The sequence below is a fragment of the Artibeus jamaicensis genome, unplaced genomic scaffold (genome assembly GCF_021234435.1).
Source record: "Artibeus jamaicensis isolate MK-2021 breed Jamaican fruit bat unplaced genomic scaffold, CSHL_Jam_final contig_490, whole genome shotgun sequence".
Lineage (NCBI taxonomy): Eukaryota > Metazoa > Chordata > Mammalia > Chiroptera > Phyllostomidae > Artibeus > Artibeus jamaicensis.
The window spans coordinates 5,687,193-5,704,855 of NW_026521861.1; the positions used below are offsets into that span (position 1 = coordinate 5,687,193).

Here is a 17,663-nt window from a genome sequence, read left to right on the forward strand (position 1 = left end):
GTATGAATATAATACAATGCTGTCTATTTCTACACACTTGGGATTATGTGGATTATCACTGAGATTTCTATACGGCGTTAGGAGAAGGACCCTCCCCACCACCCCCCACATACATTTCATGGGAGAAAAGGCAGAAACTCAATGACGTTCGTTAGTTTGTAAGATCATGACCAACTTGGGGTTCAGTTCCTGGCTATGGCCCTGAGACCAACTCGTGGGTCTCAGCTCTTTCCACCACCCTACTTTATTCCAAAATTTAAAGAAAAACAAGTGTCTGTCACATGAACAATTTGAAAACAAGGTTTTGCAGAAAGACCAGAAAAGCGTTATTTGTGGAATGGACACTGTGTTCAAGAACCCTGTTCAGATGAAGCCTGCTGTCGCCAAGGGAGGATGCGTTTAGGTGAGTCACGGATGGTTTTTGCCAGGGACCAAGAAAAGTCACTGCGTTGGGTTGCCTGGTGGGCCCCCATTAAGGCAAAAATACCAAGCAAAGGAACCTCCAAAAATGATGCCCTATTGCTGCCAAAGGGAGGCACCCTCTAGTCTTGTTGTGCTAAAATGGTAGGTTGGGACCCCGCTTTGCTAGAGACACTAGTGAGGCCACAGTGACGGGAAAGCTGACCTGCTGTCAGGTGGGCTGCGTGGACGAGGACTTGGATGCCGGGCTTCAGCTCGAAGTGCACGGCGTTCTGGTTGAGCTTGCGGATCAGCAGTTCCGATATCTGAAAGAAACGTCGCCGTGAGTGCCGCCAAACTACCATACTGACCATCAGCCAACGTGCTGAGAAATCTTTACTGTATTTACCAAGGCATTCCCAGGGGTACGCCTGTGAATTACATACGTGAGTTTCAATGTGATTTTGAGTTTTTCCAGAATGTGTAGAAATAATCCTTTTTAAGTATGACCTGCCTTTCTATCCTGAATGCTACCGAAAGGACAAACTATTAGTAAATCAAATAACTCACACTATTAAAAAGTATCTTGAGTTAGGTTAGAAAAGTCACCGCCAGTTTTTTGAGTTTGTTATACACAGCACTTAAAAGAAGTAGAAATGAACAATTTATGCATTGTGGTGAGACTCACATACATTTATCCTATTTCCTGATAGACTCCCCTCCATCTCCCCCAATGCCTCCCATCCCTTCCCCAACCCATGCCCTGTGGCTTCCACAGAATACATACGCTATGAATGTTTATCTAAAGTAATAAATTAGACAATTGAAACAAAGTGCAACCACAATTTAAGCAATGATTGGCCGACCCTGGTTTCACGCTTATAGATGTCGGGGGACCTGCTACTTGGGCTGACATGTGAGCTAGACAGACACAGGCAGCTCTAGGACACAGCATAGTCAACCCCAACACGGGCCGAAGAACCTCGCTGTGGTTGTAACGGCATGAGGTAAGCTTTTAAAAAGCAGGTAAAACTATTGATTTATTTAAAGTAGAAAACCCAGTTCAATCTGTTCAGTTTTTTTAATTAATTAATTAATTAGTTAATTAATTAATTTAGCAGCAAATTCTGAAAAGCTATCTCCACAATCCTACTCTTTTTATCTGGTCTCCTTGCTTTATTTTAAATACTCTAATCACCAACTTAGTATTTTATTTACCTTACTTGTAAGTCTAATTAGATGCTTCCTGGCCATGATTCTGCTAAATTCTTATTTTTTTCCTTGTATATTTGTTGAGTTCCATTTAGTCCACTGAATTGCAGAAATAACATCTTTGATCCTTTTATCAGTTAAGCGGGGTCAGGTGGCTTTGTTTTGAAGCAGAGTGTCCCTTCCAGAAGCCCCTGCCTGGTAACAGAACCTAACTGCCCTGCAGGTGAACCTCTTTGCTGAGCAGCAGGGGCTTGGGATGCCTGTCAGTGACCTGTGGTTGAGCATCTGGGATCCAGTGCAGACTCAGCCTCTCTAATGTCTTCATTTGGCAAACCATGCAGAAAAACAAGGTTGTAGGAAAATTATATTTGCAAACAACTTCATTCTCAGCATTACGCTATTCTTTTTTTCTGTCCTCCTTTTTTCTGGGCACTGGAAATCTTTCATAATGCTCCAGCTTTACAGGAAGAGGAGATTTCTAACACAGACTGCACCACGCATTTCCTCCGTCCTCTACATTGTTGCACATTTCCTCTGTGTTCTCTACATTGTTGCAATATTCAAGTCTCTGTTCTACCGCATTCTGTTCATTGCATGGTAAGGTCTTGAAAGGAATCTGACCCTGGATTTTTAGAGGAGGTCACTCAGAAGAGTTTGGATTATGAAATACACACATGCACACATACAGAAATGTGTAAATATATAATCATAGATGTGTATGTTTAGTTATATATTATGGAGATGTGCACATATACACACTTGCATTTGCAGAAAAAATGTTTTAGCTCAAATAGGAAAGAGTGGTCAGAAGTAATAAAGGAATCACTCTGTGTTGCAGGGTCCATCACGTAAACAAAGGGGAATATGTAATTGACAGAGAAAGACCTTCTTTTTCAACCAGTTGAAGTGATACATGTTTTAAATCTTGGAGAATGTTTTTCCTCAAGTGAGAGATGTAAATAACTAAATCAAAACACAGAGTTCATCCGAACAACATATTTCTAATTTATAATCTCCGAGAGAGTCCCTCGTGAATATAGTGAACATCCCAAGTTTATTTTCATTTATAACATTGCTTCATTGGCTTTGTCTCTATCATTTACAAAATTAAGCAGGCTATGAAAAACTAATCCAGTGGCAGAAAGCATGCTTCATGTAATTAATTTGTATTAAAGGACATGCAATAGAGAACACATAGTTTGTGGGAGAGAAGTTATGCAGAGAAACAAAACTAAATTTACATTTCATACAAGAATACTCTCAATTAGAACCATGCACTTCTCCACTCAAATAAATGAGTGTGAAACTGTTGACAGATTTTTACAATATTTTCAATGTTTTCTGTGCTACTTGCAGAAGGGTTTATTTTGTACTGTTTTCGTCAGATCAATTGTTATGTATATGTTTTAAATGCATTCTCTGTGCACTGAACGCTTCATACTGGTAAAGTCGCGTATTTCTTATTATTTTCTCCAACTCGGAATGTGTTTGGTGCTCGTGCTGGTGTCTCCTTGGAACAGGAGCCTGGTGCTTAAAGGTCACACCGACACTGACCCAGCGACCATTGAAGAGTTGATGCTACACTACAATACTGTTTGGCTCCTAAACCTAGAGTATTTCCCTCAAAACTATTTTCCTTTCAACAGGTGATGAAGAAAGAAAGCAAAAGCTCTTCAGAAAGAGGTTGGGCAAAGTAGGTATAGGAGGTTTAAAAACTGCATTTCATTTGTTATGGTGCCAAAGTCATCTATAAGCCCGTGACTTTTAACCCCAGTCCCATGTCAGCTGGCCCACTACGAGCTCCGGGAATAGGCGACCGCCAACACCATCCTCAGCACCGCCACAGTCTGCTCGCCAAGCAATATGCTGTGTAACGTCTGGGAGAGCCTTTGGCTGTGAAAGAAGCAGAATAAACTGGAAGCTGTAGAAAAGTGTGGACACAGCCCGAACGAGGAGAACAGACCCCTGCATGATGAAGAATCAAGTGAGACAACGCGGGCTTGCTTGGAGACTGGACCCGCTGAAGCAGGTTGAATTTATTTTTCTTTTTCTGCCCAGTGGAAGTGTATTGTCTGAGCAGATTTCATTTCTCCTTTGTACTGGCAACCCTCTTCTGCTGCTCTCCTACACAACCCATTTTCTGTCCTCCTTCAGCTACATCATTATGACTAACGAAACAATGCATTGTTCTTGGCACCTGCCAAACGGTGCAATATGCCTGTGATTCAGAGATAACTCACACTTCACTGAAAGTACCACTTAAAAAGACAGTGGGGACTCGGTAAAAAATACTTGGAAAGCAAACATCAAAAAGATACAGTAGGAGGGGCCGGCTGAAGGGAAAGCACTGTTTCGCTTCCTTATCTTTTTCACAAATTATAAAATTTAAGTGTAGCAATGAGTGTAAGCTAGATGAAGTGGAAGCCACAATGTTAAAATTTGGGGGCCAGAGACATTCATTGCAGGCGGGTTTCTTGCTCCAACTGCAGGCAGGCAGCGGCCTGTGCTCAGTCTGGTCACACAGTGATGCAGGCTGGTGAAGCAGAGCCCTGGAATGTGTCATTCACAACACTCTGGGAGGGCACAGGAGCCCTTCGGGGATTGCGGATGGCATCTGGATACTTGAGGGGACACCTGTCACTTCTGCTCCCAAGTCATTGGCCAGACTTAGTCCCTTGGATCTGCCCACAGAAGATAATTACGGGTACAACCCCACTGTGTATCCAGAGGGCGGTAAACTGAAAATATGTAGACAACACCTGACAGTTACTATACAAAGAGCACAGGCAACATCTGAACAATCTTTAATAAAACAAATAGGGGGAAGCACACGCTCAGATTATGAGGATGACAGTGTCAAACATCCAAACAGGAGAAGAGGACAAGAGGGCAGCTGACAAATTTATAAAACACGTAAGGCAGAGAAGTGGTACAAAATAGGCTTCGGCAGATTTATCAACGGCAAAGCTACCTTAGGCCAAAAGGCTAGAGCACGTCTCTGAAGCTGGTAGAAGGAACGTAAACCCTCCTGAGTATCAATATCATGCTGCTGCCATGTTTACAGGGAGACTCGCCTGGATTGACCTTGGAGCTGACCTAACCAGTCGATCCAGATCACGTTACATTATTAAGGTCCCTTCAAGTGGCAGTGGAAGAGCCCTCCTGTGGATTTGACAGAGGAAGATCTTCCCCAGTTCATACAGTTTGTAGGGAGGGGGAGCAATGGAACCAAATACTAATTTGAATTAACACCAGCCCCCCTAATTCCATTCTTCCTCAGCCCCAAAGAATCAGCTTGATGAAGGTGCTGAAGAATTTTTCCAGGTAACATAACAAATAAACACATTGGCCATACATACTTCCTCCCCTTGTCTTCCCTATCCCCAGCTCTAAGCTGGCTCCTTTTGCTACATTACTTTTGGTCCAACTCTTGCCTACTCTGTTTTTAGTTACAGTTTCTTACTTCAGTGACCTTCCTGTGAACTCCAGAGTGTTTCTACAGTTCAACTCCCCATGTTAACAAATCTAGACAGAGTAGACTATGTGGGCAAATAAAAACTAGTCTAAGATTATCAATTACATTCCAGAGTAAATGTTTACTTCCTTAAAATGCTGCCAACAGGCTGTTCCATTTTCAGAGGCGCCTCTGCTCCCCCTGAATCTTGGACTCTCCATCTGTCATTAGGTGCATATGGGAACACAAACAACTAAGGAGGAAATGCATTGTTGGGGGGGGGGCATTTCCTGTGGTCTTTTTACTCCTTTGAAGTGTTTTCAGGACCATTGAGGATTCTGCCAGACGACCTGTGAGCTCTCTACCTCCCCAGCAAGGCATCACCAACGACCTTGACCCAGTCATCCGATGGTCTTTGCTTCCTCCAGGGAAACCAGATACAGATCTGCTTACCTCTGGTGACTCAGCGAGAAGGGGGTGCGGTGACTTGGGGGAGGGGCTACTCCATATCGGAGCACCTGGCTGCAGGTGAGCGGGAGGTGTTGTCCCCGAGGAGGCTGGCGAAGGGCAAGCCAGCCTCTTCTCCCTCAATGGGAATCTAAAATAAAGACTGGTGGAACCCTCCCGGACAGAGGTCACTTGATTAACCCAGCCCACTTTACCTGACAACAAGGTCAAGTACTTCTCACGGGGAGGGATTTTCAATTTATTTTACAGACAAGATAGCTAGGTCTGAGCCAGCATCCCTGTCCCCTGGGAATGCCATTAGAAGTGAAAGGAGGGGTGTCAAGAGCCCATTGCTGGGGCCGTGCCCTTGCAGCCTTCAGGGTCCGCCCAGAAGGGTCCCACTTCTCCCCTATGTTGTATCTTTATAAGAAAGGGCAGCCAGGGCACTAAGGGAGGGAATTAGATCAGCCCTTCCCAAGTTCCATCTTCGATTCAGATGCAGCCTTGAAAGGAGGGGTGGAGGTAGTTTCTGTTGTTCGGTTTTGCTTTGAATTCATTGAACATTTCTATGTAATTTATTGCAAAGGCAGTTAGTTGCTTTTGCCTGCCTGGCATTACTTCTCTCTTTCCAATGTTTTCTTTAAAGAACCTTGTCCTATTGCTTAAATTTCAGTGCATTTGATTGAGAAGGGGCCCCCTCTACCCCTGACCCAGGACGGGCATAACACATCAGGCTTGACACACTCTCTCCCTCTGACTATGGGGCCAGCTAAGAGGTGTCCACTTCGCCCAGGGCTGGCCAGTGGGAACTGCCAACTTGGGGCTCTTGTGATGCAGTCAGGGGGAGGCATTGGCTTGGGGTGGGATTGGCAGGCTGACTAAAGAGCAGCTGGGACTTCCTGTGGCCGTTGTTGCTTTCCTATGTGTTGGCTGCATTCTCAGGCCGACTTCCCACGGGACAGCAAAGAAAAGGGAGAGGAAAGGAAGGTGAGAAGAAGGGAGGAGAGTCATTTGATGACACATCTGAGTGGCCATGAACTCATCCAGCCTGAACTATATCCTTAGATTTCTCAACGAAATAGTCTTGGGACTTTACATTTTTCCTTTAAGGTGTCTGAGTTGGATGGCTGTTCATTGCATCAGAAACACACACACGAATGCAAAACAAAGCAAAGCACCTCCCATTCATTTCCTGGTACAACAGCCCTAGTGTTTGGGGGTCCACAGAAGTAAAGGGGTCTCCAAATCCATGTCTGCTGCATGGCAGGGGGCGGGGAGGGTGGAAGGAGAGCACTAGGCTGACAGTTGTAGAAACCGGACTAGGATGTCATTCTCCTCAAAGACTTGTTTCACCTCGGCCAAGTCACATCTCAACTTCGGGGCCCGAATGCCTGCATTTTAAAGTGACCGAGTCAGAGACGACAGTCAAAAGACCCCTTTTGGGAGGAAAACTACATGTTTCTGATGGGCAGCCCACGCGTCACGGGTTCTTGACACTAATGCCACTAATTCATTGTAAACACTGTACAGTATTCTACAGTGTGGACATACTCCGAGTAACTTAGCCACTCCCTATAACACTCTTGAATGTATGTTTTTTTCATGAAGCTGTAATTAGGATCGCCATATTACAAAAAAGAAATGGAAGAGCAGAAAGTCAAAGCCTCCACAAACTGCTGGTTCCCTCACCTTCAAGCCGAGATCCCTTAGAGCTGCTGTCCTGGTGGTTAGATCCCCATAGGACTGTGGCTCAGACCTTTGGCGGAAGCTGACATGTCACCTGGGAGACTCACCTGCTCCAGGTCCTCAGCTGACCTTTTGTGTTCTCCTGCTGGATCCTGATACGGCAGGACAAAGAGCTCGGCAGCCGTGGGTAAGCCAGGGAGCACCGCCACCAAGATGTGGGGGCCTGGGACCCCAGTGGCCTGAGGGAGAGACACAGAAGGGCATGTAAGGCCGCAGGAAAGATGATGAAAAGGGGCAAGTATTCGGCGGGGAGTGGGGTGAGGGTGGGGTGTGCAAGCCAGGTCCTGGGTGCACCTGGTAGGAAGGGACTGAGAGCCAGCCCGAGGCTACCTGTGCAGGCTCCAGAGTCAGAATGTCCGAGGTTTGATCTCAGCTCCACTCAGTGAAACCTTAAACATTTGCCCTCCTCGCACCTACATTCCCTCAAATAAAAAGTGGGGACGCTGGCCGTACGTATAAAAGAGTGGTTTTTTTGAGAAGTGAGTAAGTTGCACATAAAGTATCTATAGTAGTGTCTGACATTCACATGTTAGCTATTTTTCTTATGGGGTATGTCCAATATGGGGCCTTGCCAGTGAGAAGACCCTTACTTACTAAATGTTATCATCTGCCCCTCGTGCCTCAACCCTTTTCCACCTAGCCTCCTCCTCGTGGTGGCACTAGAGTTACCCCTTCAAATTGGCCAATGGCATCTTACTGACTCAACCTAATATAGGTCCCCTGCAGCACAACCCTCAGCCGCTGCTGAACTCTCCACGTCACCGGAACCCAATGACCAGCCCGTGTCATGAAGCACACCGAGCCCTTCACTTTGCCACACTGAACCAGCTCCTAAAACTACAGTTATCACTGAAGAACTTCCTCTTTGTGTTGGCTCATCTGCTCTCTTTTGGGCTTATATCCCAGGGTTTCTCCTAAGTCCACTCCCTAGATGGTTCTAGAATCAATAGCTACAGTCCCCGCTTTTCTCTTTAGTGGACAGTCAGAACATCATTCATTGGGTTACCTAACTAAGATTTCCAACAAACATGTCAAAAAAGGACCTTCTCACTTTTTGCCATAAAACACTAATTCTACATTTGGATGACCCAAGGGGATCCTTTCCCAGATACCCTGGCTTGAAGCCTTCCGTTCCCTTCTGGCAGGACACGCCCCTTCCCATCTTGTATCTGATTGGTCTCACAGATCTTGACAAGCCCACCTCCACAGCAATGATGCTGATGGTCCCTTCCTGTTCAAATACACACTATTCCTATCCCAAGTCAGCACTTACATATTCTCCCCTCAAAGTTTACAATAGTCTCCCCATTTCCAGGACATAGGCTACTACTTCGAGATTTAGCTTCCTTTAGTTCAGCTAAGATTGTGTCTTCCTGTCCAAACTGTTGCAATAATTCCCACTATCAACCAACTAAATATACCATCCCAACCCTTCTTCTCCAGATGAATTACTTACAACTCATGCCGTCATCTTATTCTCCAGCCAGATGGAATTGTGCACAAGTTTTCAATACTTCTGCCTTTTTCTGAAGATATTTTTGTGTGTTCCATCTCCCCCAGAATGTCTTTTCTCTATATTTGCTGCTAAAACCCCACTCTCCTTTCATTCTCAAAGACCACTGGTTTCAGTACACTTTTCATGACTTCCCAATTAGGTAATCTTTTAAAATATTTCTGAACCCAACCTTTATGCTTCTTTCACAGTTGTAAGACATTCTATATATTGAGTCTTTGCATACACATAGCCTTGTGCTAAGCACTTGTTGATATTTTGTAATGCGATCTCCCACAATCACTCAATGCGATTATCATCATGTCCCTCTTTGCGGGTGAAGCTGTATTGCAGGTTGGGATCTGCAGGAAGCAGACATGAGTTTAGCATTCAGGGTGTTTCTTAAGGGTGTTCTTGGGATCAACAGCTAAGGGAGTGAAGAGAAGGAAGCAAGAATGAGTAGCAGAGAAGCTGAGCAGTGAGGAAGTTCAGCTGCAGCCTTGGGAGACCTTCCAGGGGGTGAAAACAGTGCTCCGGATGTGTCTGAGGTTAAACTGAGACAGCCAGGCCCTTAGAGAACTGCATCAGTTACTCACTGGATGTGAGCACCCTGCAAGGGGATGTGACCTGGGGCGAGGCAGTGGAAGCCTCTACCCACGGCACCCCCAACAGTGAAGAGAACAGTCCCTGCATGAAGATGGGGGCAATGCATCTCTATTTCACAGGACGGATGGCAGAAAGAGGAAAGTTAAACAATGGCTCAAGGCCATGGCAGTGAGGGGGGCTGCTTAGTGTGGGGCTTTGGTCGGACCAGGAAACCTCTGCTCTGCACCAGCCCCCTAAGGCCTCCCTTCTCCCGACCATGATCACACAGCAGCTCCTGCCACAGCCGATCTCATACTGTTTCATGGCCCTGCCAGATTTTTAACTCAGAGATCACATCTAAACCATCCTCATCATAAAGAAAAAAAGCTTAATGAATGACATTCAGAGAAAGATTCCACAGTGATATGTCACCAGAAAAACCGTATTTGGTGAGACCCTGATTTTTTAATCTAAATTTGTCACATAACGAACAGGAAAAGTACAACTAAGTTGACCCCACGTTGTACCTTTTTTAGGGATTATTAAGGTGAACTGGGCAATGTGGTGCTTCAGGACTTAAGAAAATGGCCAAAGACAGGGGGAGGCGCAGAACCAGGGCTGAAAGCTGCCTCTTAGGACTGGGAAACCAGGGAGCTTTCAAACTCCTTGTGTACAGCACAGCCTGACCGGAGGGATGTCGGGCCTGTTTACTCCGCATGGAGCTGAGTATGCTACACGCCAGCCTAGAAATATCGAAGAGCAGTCATTTCCAGCCCACTGGACAGATGGTAGAAAGGTGTCGGGCCCAGGGCAACTGGTCCCCGGACAATCAGCCTGCAAAGCTGGTCACTGCTGAGCTAATGCCTGCTTGATAAATCACGTGGGGGGCATCGGGCAGCTGCCTGGGAGGGACATGGATTCCTAGAATGCTGCAGACTGAAGCAGGTGGGCAGTCGGGTCATTGAAGGATGTTAAGTCATCTGTCTTGGACAGCAGGGAAGATTAACCACTTACCACACCAGAGCCAAACAGCTCCAAGAGCAGAAGGGCCTATGCCAGTGGGCCCTTCTAGTAGCTGCGCCCCCTGGTGGTCATAGTGTTTAGGCACCCGTAATGTCAGGGATGCTGAGACTCTCGAAGAGGATGACAGAGGGAAAGTACCCAGAGGTGCATGAAAATACCCCTTCTCCACCCCACTGTTCTACTTATCCCTGTTTCTCTGTTTAATAAGGCAAAGGATTGCAGTACAGTGGGGTGGTTATGACAACATGACATCAAGACTCAAACCTTGATGATCTGACTCTGGAGCCTGAATTTTAACGATAGGACCTTGAACAAGTTATGTGTCTCTAAGTTCAGTTTCCTCACTTGTCTGTAACATGGGAACAATCACACTGTCTACCTCATTAGCTAGTTTTTAAAGCCATTAAATGTGTTAAAATGCAAAGCACTGAGAAGAGTTTCTGGAATATTGTAAGTGCTAAATAAACACAAACAAAAATAATGGTACAACTACGGGGAAGACCAGCTCTTTGCTACGAGGGTGGATGTAATCTGTCTTCTGCGCAGAGGCTACCTGAATGCCTTGACCCCATATTTCTTTGTGTCATGAGGCACTGTGAATTGGGTGCAGGAAAGAATGTACCCCCCCAAAATAAATCCACATTGACTTTCCTTTGAGGCTAAGAATACACCTTTGGGAAAAGTCTCTCACCTCTGATTTTCTGGGATTGTGCAATAAATCCACGCAGCTGCTTGAGCAGACATCTCTGCTCTGCCACTCGTGGGAGCGGAGTGTGGGCAGGGCAGTGTGTCTAAAAGAAGGTGTCTTCTCAAAATGTCAGGGACATTTGCTCAGAGAGGGATAAATCACATCACCTTGCTGTTTTCCCAGCCCCTCCAGGGAGCTGTGTTTCATATGTAAAAACCCAGACATTGCACTCAGAACCTTCTATTCAACTGTGAACCTTTACCACTGATTAGCTTCGAGGCATTAGGCAAGTTATTTAACCTCTCTGAACCTCAGGTGGTCTGTCTGCAAAATGAGGACAATAATATCATCCCATCAGGGCTGCTGTAGGTGACAGTGCCTTTGAAAGACCTGGGCATAGAAGGATAACAAACCGTCACATTCCAAGTGCTCACCATGTGGGGAGCTGGAACCCAGGGCTGCTCTGACTAATTGGACTCACATTGTCTTTCAGTGTCATGCACAATAGCTGATTTTATACTTCCTAATGGTTCATCATAAACTGCTATATGACTGGCACAAAATTCCATGTTCTTCTCTAAGTAGCGTGAAGAACCATAGGTTTGTTTACAGTTTCACTGCCCCCAAAGCATCCACCATGTGTCCGCAAACATGGAGCCCAGCTAGGCAGATGCTGAACAGATCTCCCACAGGTTCCAGCTCTTCCCTGTCATTGCCATTGCCTTGCATGAGGAGGACCCCCTCACTACGGAGCCCTTTGAGGATGGAGAAGAAATGTGCCTGGGCAAGAGGAGGAGCCGTCTGCACTCACTTCCACCAGGGACTTTTTGATGACTCGGCTGATGTCCCTCCTCCACTCTGGGATGTCCGGGTTGTAGTCGTCCAGGTTTGGAGAAAAGGACAGGCGAAGAGATCGGAATTCCTCTGGGGAGACAACAGTAGGGTGATTACAAGTCAAATAGATTTCTCAAGAAGTCAGTCATACTTGGTATTTTATGCAAAGCCCTAATGGAGGATCCTTTCCCTCCACATTCACCTGAAAGACCCCACTAGAAAGACTCAATATCCCATCCCTGTTATCTTTCAGCTCCTCATTCTCCAGACCAAAGCCCTAGGCTCTGGCCCCTGCCTAGCTCTGCAGCCTTTGTCCATGGTTCCCAGTTCCAGACTTTGCACTCCTGACACTAAATGACCTGGAATGCCCCGAACCTTTGCACACACTCTCCCTTACCTAGAATGCCCCATCCCTCCGACCTTCCCTGTGTACAGTTTTCAAGTTCTAGTTGGAGCATTTGTTAACTGAATATCTTCTCCATGTTTTGATTCTCTTTTCTTAATGGTGCAATTATATTTTGCACACACTTCCATTATTATTATATGATTGTACAATAATTATATCATTCCATAATCATTGCATTATTACTATTTTGTTTTTGTATGAAAGTTTTATTAGTGGGATTTAAAGCTCATTAGTTCAAGGGTGTTGTTAGTTGTGTCTGTGGTCCCTGAATTAGTCCCAGTCCTCTAGGAAGTAGGTGGAACTCCAAAAGCAAGGATTTTTTTTAAGGAGAATTATTCAAAGAGAACTGGGGAGGAAGCTGAGCAGCTTGGAGCCCATCAGACTGTGACGTGCACAAGGCGTTGGAGTGGAAGAGGGAGGCAGGGTGGGGGTGCTCAGCAGTGTGAGGGAGGCTCAGAAAGACTGCTGGGGCATCTTCTAGCCAAAGGCAGCCAGAGGAGTCCCCTGTGTCCCAGGGATGGGCCATCCTTAGTGCTCCTGTCTTACTCAGTCCTTGGCTGCCACCGGCCCTAGGAGGGTGTGGCGCTGGCTGCAGCCTGGTGCTGGGTTTCAGAGGATCTGAAAGTCCTGGGGATCTTGGCGCAGCGCTTCTTACATGGTTCCACACGGCCTTTAGAATACAATTCAGATTCACCCCAGTACTGACTTTCTCCGCTGCCTCGCGTCCCGTGGGCTTCCCCACTGCAGGACCCTGTCTTCCCCCAGGCTCCTCAACCTGCCAGGCGCCTTCATTAGTGTGCTTTAACTTCACCAAGGTCACTGCCAAGCACATTAGTGTGCTTTCGCTTCGCCCAGGTCACGGCATCCCCAACTCATCCTCCTCACGCAGCCTCTCCCGGGAGAAGCCCTCCCCACCAGCAGCGTCGGTATCGTCCCTCTCACCACCTCAAACTTCCTTCGTCACATGACCCTACTTGTCTTTTTCATAGTTCTTGCTACTGCAATGATTCTTTTTTTATTGTCTGTCTCCCACTGGAATATAAGCTCAATGGAGAAAGGGGCATTGTGTTTCTGGCCCTGTGAAACAGTACCCAGTCCATGGTGGTTTTTCAGTTCTTATCTATAAGCCATTTAATTAATAACCTTTTCTGTTGTGGCCCTGGCCGGGTAACTCAGTTTAATTAATGCATTGTCCCAATACGCCAAGGTTGCAGGTTCAATCCCTGGTCAGGGCACATACAAGAATTAGCCAATGAATGCATAAATAAGTAGAACAAGCAATGGATGTAGTGAAGGCTCTCTGCCATTTCTGCATTTATTATTTAACAAACATTTATTTCTTGTCTTAAGCAAGTTCTTCTGCTTCAGGGGGGTTCAGCAATATCTGCAATGCTGCTTCCATGGTTTGGGAAACATAAAAGTCACCTGAGTTTCCTAACAATAGTAAAGACTCATTGAACTCAGGTGTTGATGGTGCTCACACGGTAAGGTGTGCCTTAATAGCAGCCTATTCCAAAGATGTATTTTTCCTTCTCTTTACTGAATGATTGGGATGACATTAGTTAATAAAATTGTATAGTTTTCAAGTGTACAACCCTATCATACATCATCTATATATCGTATTGTGTGTTCACCACCCCAAGTCACCTCTTCCATCCATCGCCTTTATCCTCCCTTCACCCTCTCCTACCCCCCACTCCTCTTTCCCCCTGACAAGCACCCCACTGTTGTCTGTGCAAAGACATACTTCTCCAAGCTCGACTATGGTGAGTCACTGGTGGCCTACGTGATACCACCTCTCCAGTTCCGATGAAGAATCATGAAACACATACTCCTTAGTAACCGGGTCAATGGCAGCAGCATGGAATCAGCCAGTCCTAACTTGTCACTTCAAAGACATACGTTTCTGACATTTTCACTTTCCCATATTAACTTTCAGTTTGATAAGAAACTACAGTTTGAAGTTTCTGATCAAAGTGTAGAAACTTCCTTTAAAAGGGAAGATGTTTATCCTAATAAAAGGGCACAAATGAGACAAATGATGAGACTCCCTGTGTAATTACTTGGATGCAAAGCAGTAAAGCAGGGAGGGAAGATGGCTGAGAAGTGTTGCACTGAGTTTATTCACCAAATGGGGGTGTGTGTGGCAGGACTGGGAAGGGTAACCACCAACAATACATACACACACAGTAGTTGCTGAGAGAAAGGAATTCTACATATTCACATTTTCTGTATTAAAAAAGTAAATCAGTGGCCTGAAGAAAATGAAAAGAAACAATGCAAATGAGATTTCCTTTCCTCTGCTCCACTGCATAGCTTTGGGTGGGTAATATTTCCTCTTTCAGCTTCCCAAACACGATGCCTTCTCAGTCTGACCAGGATGGCCTTGAGGTTCCTCTCATCTTGACTACGTTTCATACAGGTTTCTCCCTGACCGTGTACAGGTCTCACACCTCCCTTTTCCTAGAGCATTTCTTTGGAAAACTTGGAAGTTTAAGTTGTTTCTTTTGTCACCATGAGATGCCAATCTCCTATTACCCAGGAATGGCTTTCTCAAGGACCTGTCAGTCACCCCTTTGAAATGTAATCATCACTGAAACATAGAACAGGCTGACAGTGACCAGAGGGGAGAGGGGAGGGAATTTCAGGGAAAAAAAGGAAGGGTTTGCAGGAACAAGTATAAAGGACACAGGGACAAAAACAAGTGGGGGGGGGTGGAAAAGGGAGGGAGGAGGGGAGGGCTGAGGGGTTGGGCTGGGATGGAAGTAAAAGACAGAAAACTGTACTTGAACAACAATTTGAAAAGAAGAAAAAGAAGTGCAATCATAAGAAAATAGAACCCCTATCTCTGGGAGATACGGAGCTTTACTTCCACCAGCAGCAATTAGCACACACCGATGCCCTTAATACAGTGCTGTGATATCCGCTCCCCCCACGGCAAAGTTCTCCGGCACTTTTCCACTAGCTCGTCCTGGAGTTTAAAATCTTCCTGCCTTTCCTGTCACCTGAGTTCCATCTTGCCTAACTCTCTGTGCTGCAGTTTTCCTTTAATATGTCATGAGTGTCATTCACATTTCCTAGTCATATAGATGCAACTCTGGACAAGTCATCTGACTAAAGACAAATTACGGGTGTTTGATGGTTCAGGAATTTGGTTAGAAGACAGGGACTACTTCCCCTGCTCAAGCTCTTCAGTAAAGAAGAGCTTTAGAAATGAAGGTAACCCATGTGATGGAGTGACTCTCTTTTGGGTGATACCTTTCAAGAGACTTTAGGAAAATACAGCCTTTTCCATTAAAAGGAAAAACTGTTAAGGCAAACATTGAGAATGAAAAGACAAGCCATAGACTGGAAGAAAATCTATAAAACCCATCTGATAAAGGACCGTATCCAAAAAATACCAAAAAATTCTTAAAGCTTAACAATATGGATACAATCCGGTTAAAAAGTAAACAGATGATCTGAACATAAACCTCACCAAAGAAGATCTACAGATGGCGGAGAAGCATATGAAAGGTTCAAAATCATATGTCATTAAAAATTAAAACAACAAAGAGATAACCACCACACACCCATTAGAATGGCCTAAAACCCAGAACACTGACAACACCAAAAGCTGACGAGGATGTGGAACCACAGGACTCTCATTCCCTGCTGCTGGGGACGCAGAATGGTACAGCCGCTTTGGAACACAGTTTGGCAGTTTCTTTCAAAGCTAAACATAGTGTCACTACATGATCCAACAATTATACTTGCCCAAATGAGTTGAAAACTTAAGTATCCACAAAAAAACCCCCCAAAAACTATAAGCAAATGTTTATAGGAGCTTTATTCATAATTACCAAAAATCGAACACAATCAAGATTTTCCTCGATAGGTGAATAGGTCAACAAATTGGCACACCTATACAACAGAACATCATTTATTGACCGAAAGAAATGAGCTTCAAGCCACAAAAGGACATACAGGAAACTTAAATGCATACTGCTAAGTAAAGAAGCCAGTCTGGAAAGGCTACATACAGTATGAATGCAACTCTGTGATATCCTGGAAGAGGCAAACTTGGAGAGAGAAGCAAAAAGATCAGTGGTTGTGGGGCTTGTGGAGAGGGAAGGGTGGATGGACGGTAGAGCCCGGGGAGCTTGTGGGGCAGCGGACCTATTCTGACTGATACCATAACGGTGAGTACATGACATCGTGCATTTGGCAAAGCTCATAGAACCGTAGAATGCAAAAAGTGAACCTTAATGTCAACTTTAGACTTACAAAGTTAATGATAACATCATAAAATAATCAACTGTCGAAAATATATATATATACCTTACCAATGCAAGGTGCTAATAATGGGGGGGAAAGAGAGAAAACTACATGGGGTCTCTATTTTCTGCTAGTGTTTCTGTAAATCTAAAACTGTTCTATGGGGAAAAAGGAGAATTTAGGAAAAGGAAAAGCTAAGAATTGCAAGGAGGTGGGAAGAGGATAGAAACATTCTCTTTGGATTCAGAGTCTCAGGCTCAGTTTATTATACTTATCTCGTATTTTCTCACTTTCCTGGATAATTATAGCACATATCTCATAAGTCTGTCTCACAATTCCATTCAACAGAACAGATCATATGTATCAAGTGCTTAGAACAGATGCTGGGAAGGGTTCCATCAATGTTTACTGGCGCTACCATCACCATTATCATTATCGGAGCAGTCAGCAAACAGCACAATAACCTGAAGTCAGAAATTTTCCATTTCCGGGCCCCAGTTTCCTACTTGTAAAATGAGTAGCTGGACCATATAAACCTAAGGCCACCTAGGTTTAAAGTTGTCTCTGTTGTTCTAATGAGAAGACCGCTGATCTGCTTCACCAAGGGGACATGTGTGGGACGAATGGGTCAGTGCCCTGTAGTGACACCTATGACAGCCAGGAAGCAGAGAGAGGAAAAAGAGCATCAGATGGAGAAGGTGAGCACAGCTAAGCGGGGGCAGAGACCCAATCTCAGAGCACGGGCCTGTGTTGGACACCCAGCTTCACCACTTATCAGCTAAGGCAGGTTACCTACCCCTCCAAAAAAGTGAGAGTGATAATACTAGAATTGTTGTGAGGACTCAATGCATCCCACAGCATAGAAAGTAGAGAGAAAGAAAGGGAAGCCAAAGTTTTTGTCCTTTTGGGACCCCTGGCTGGGAAGTTGCCTCCCTGATGGGACCCTGTGAGGAACTCATAGCCTCAGTTTACTTGCACTTACTGTTCGGGCTTATCAAGCCTCCTGTGGTGAGGGGAGGGACAGAGTGGGGAGAACACACTATGAAATCCAACACCCAGCTAGGCAAGGGATATATCATCCTTAGACATGTTCAAAGTTGCTTACAAATTACTTTCTGAA

At 45.2% G+C, this 17,663-nt stretch overlaps 1 protein-coding gene across 9 annotated transcripts in view; it reads right to left on the minus strand.

Annotated features, from left to right (window-relative positions):
- The window catches only part of SORCS1 (sortilin related VPS10 domain containing receptor 1), a 485,244-nt gene that overhangs the window by 20,660 nt on the left and 446,921 nt on the right, over window positions 1–17,663 (minus strand). For all 9 annotated transcript variants that reach the window (XM_037165612.2, XM_037165607.2, XM_053668607.1 and 6 more), the window contains 3 exons: window positions 11,858–11,970; window positions 7,306–7,437; window positions 626–725 (listed from right to left, as the gene is read on the minus strand). In XM_037165612.2, the coding sequence (XP_037021507.2) occupies window positions 626–725; window positions 7,306–7,437; window positions 11,858–11,970 (345 nt within the window). The remainder of the gene's footprint in view (window positions 1–625; window positions 726–7,305; window positions 7,438–11,857; window positions 11,971–17,663) is intronic.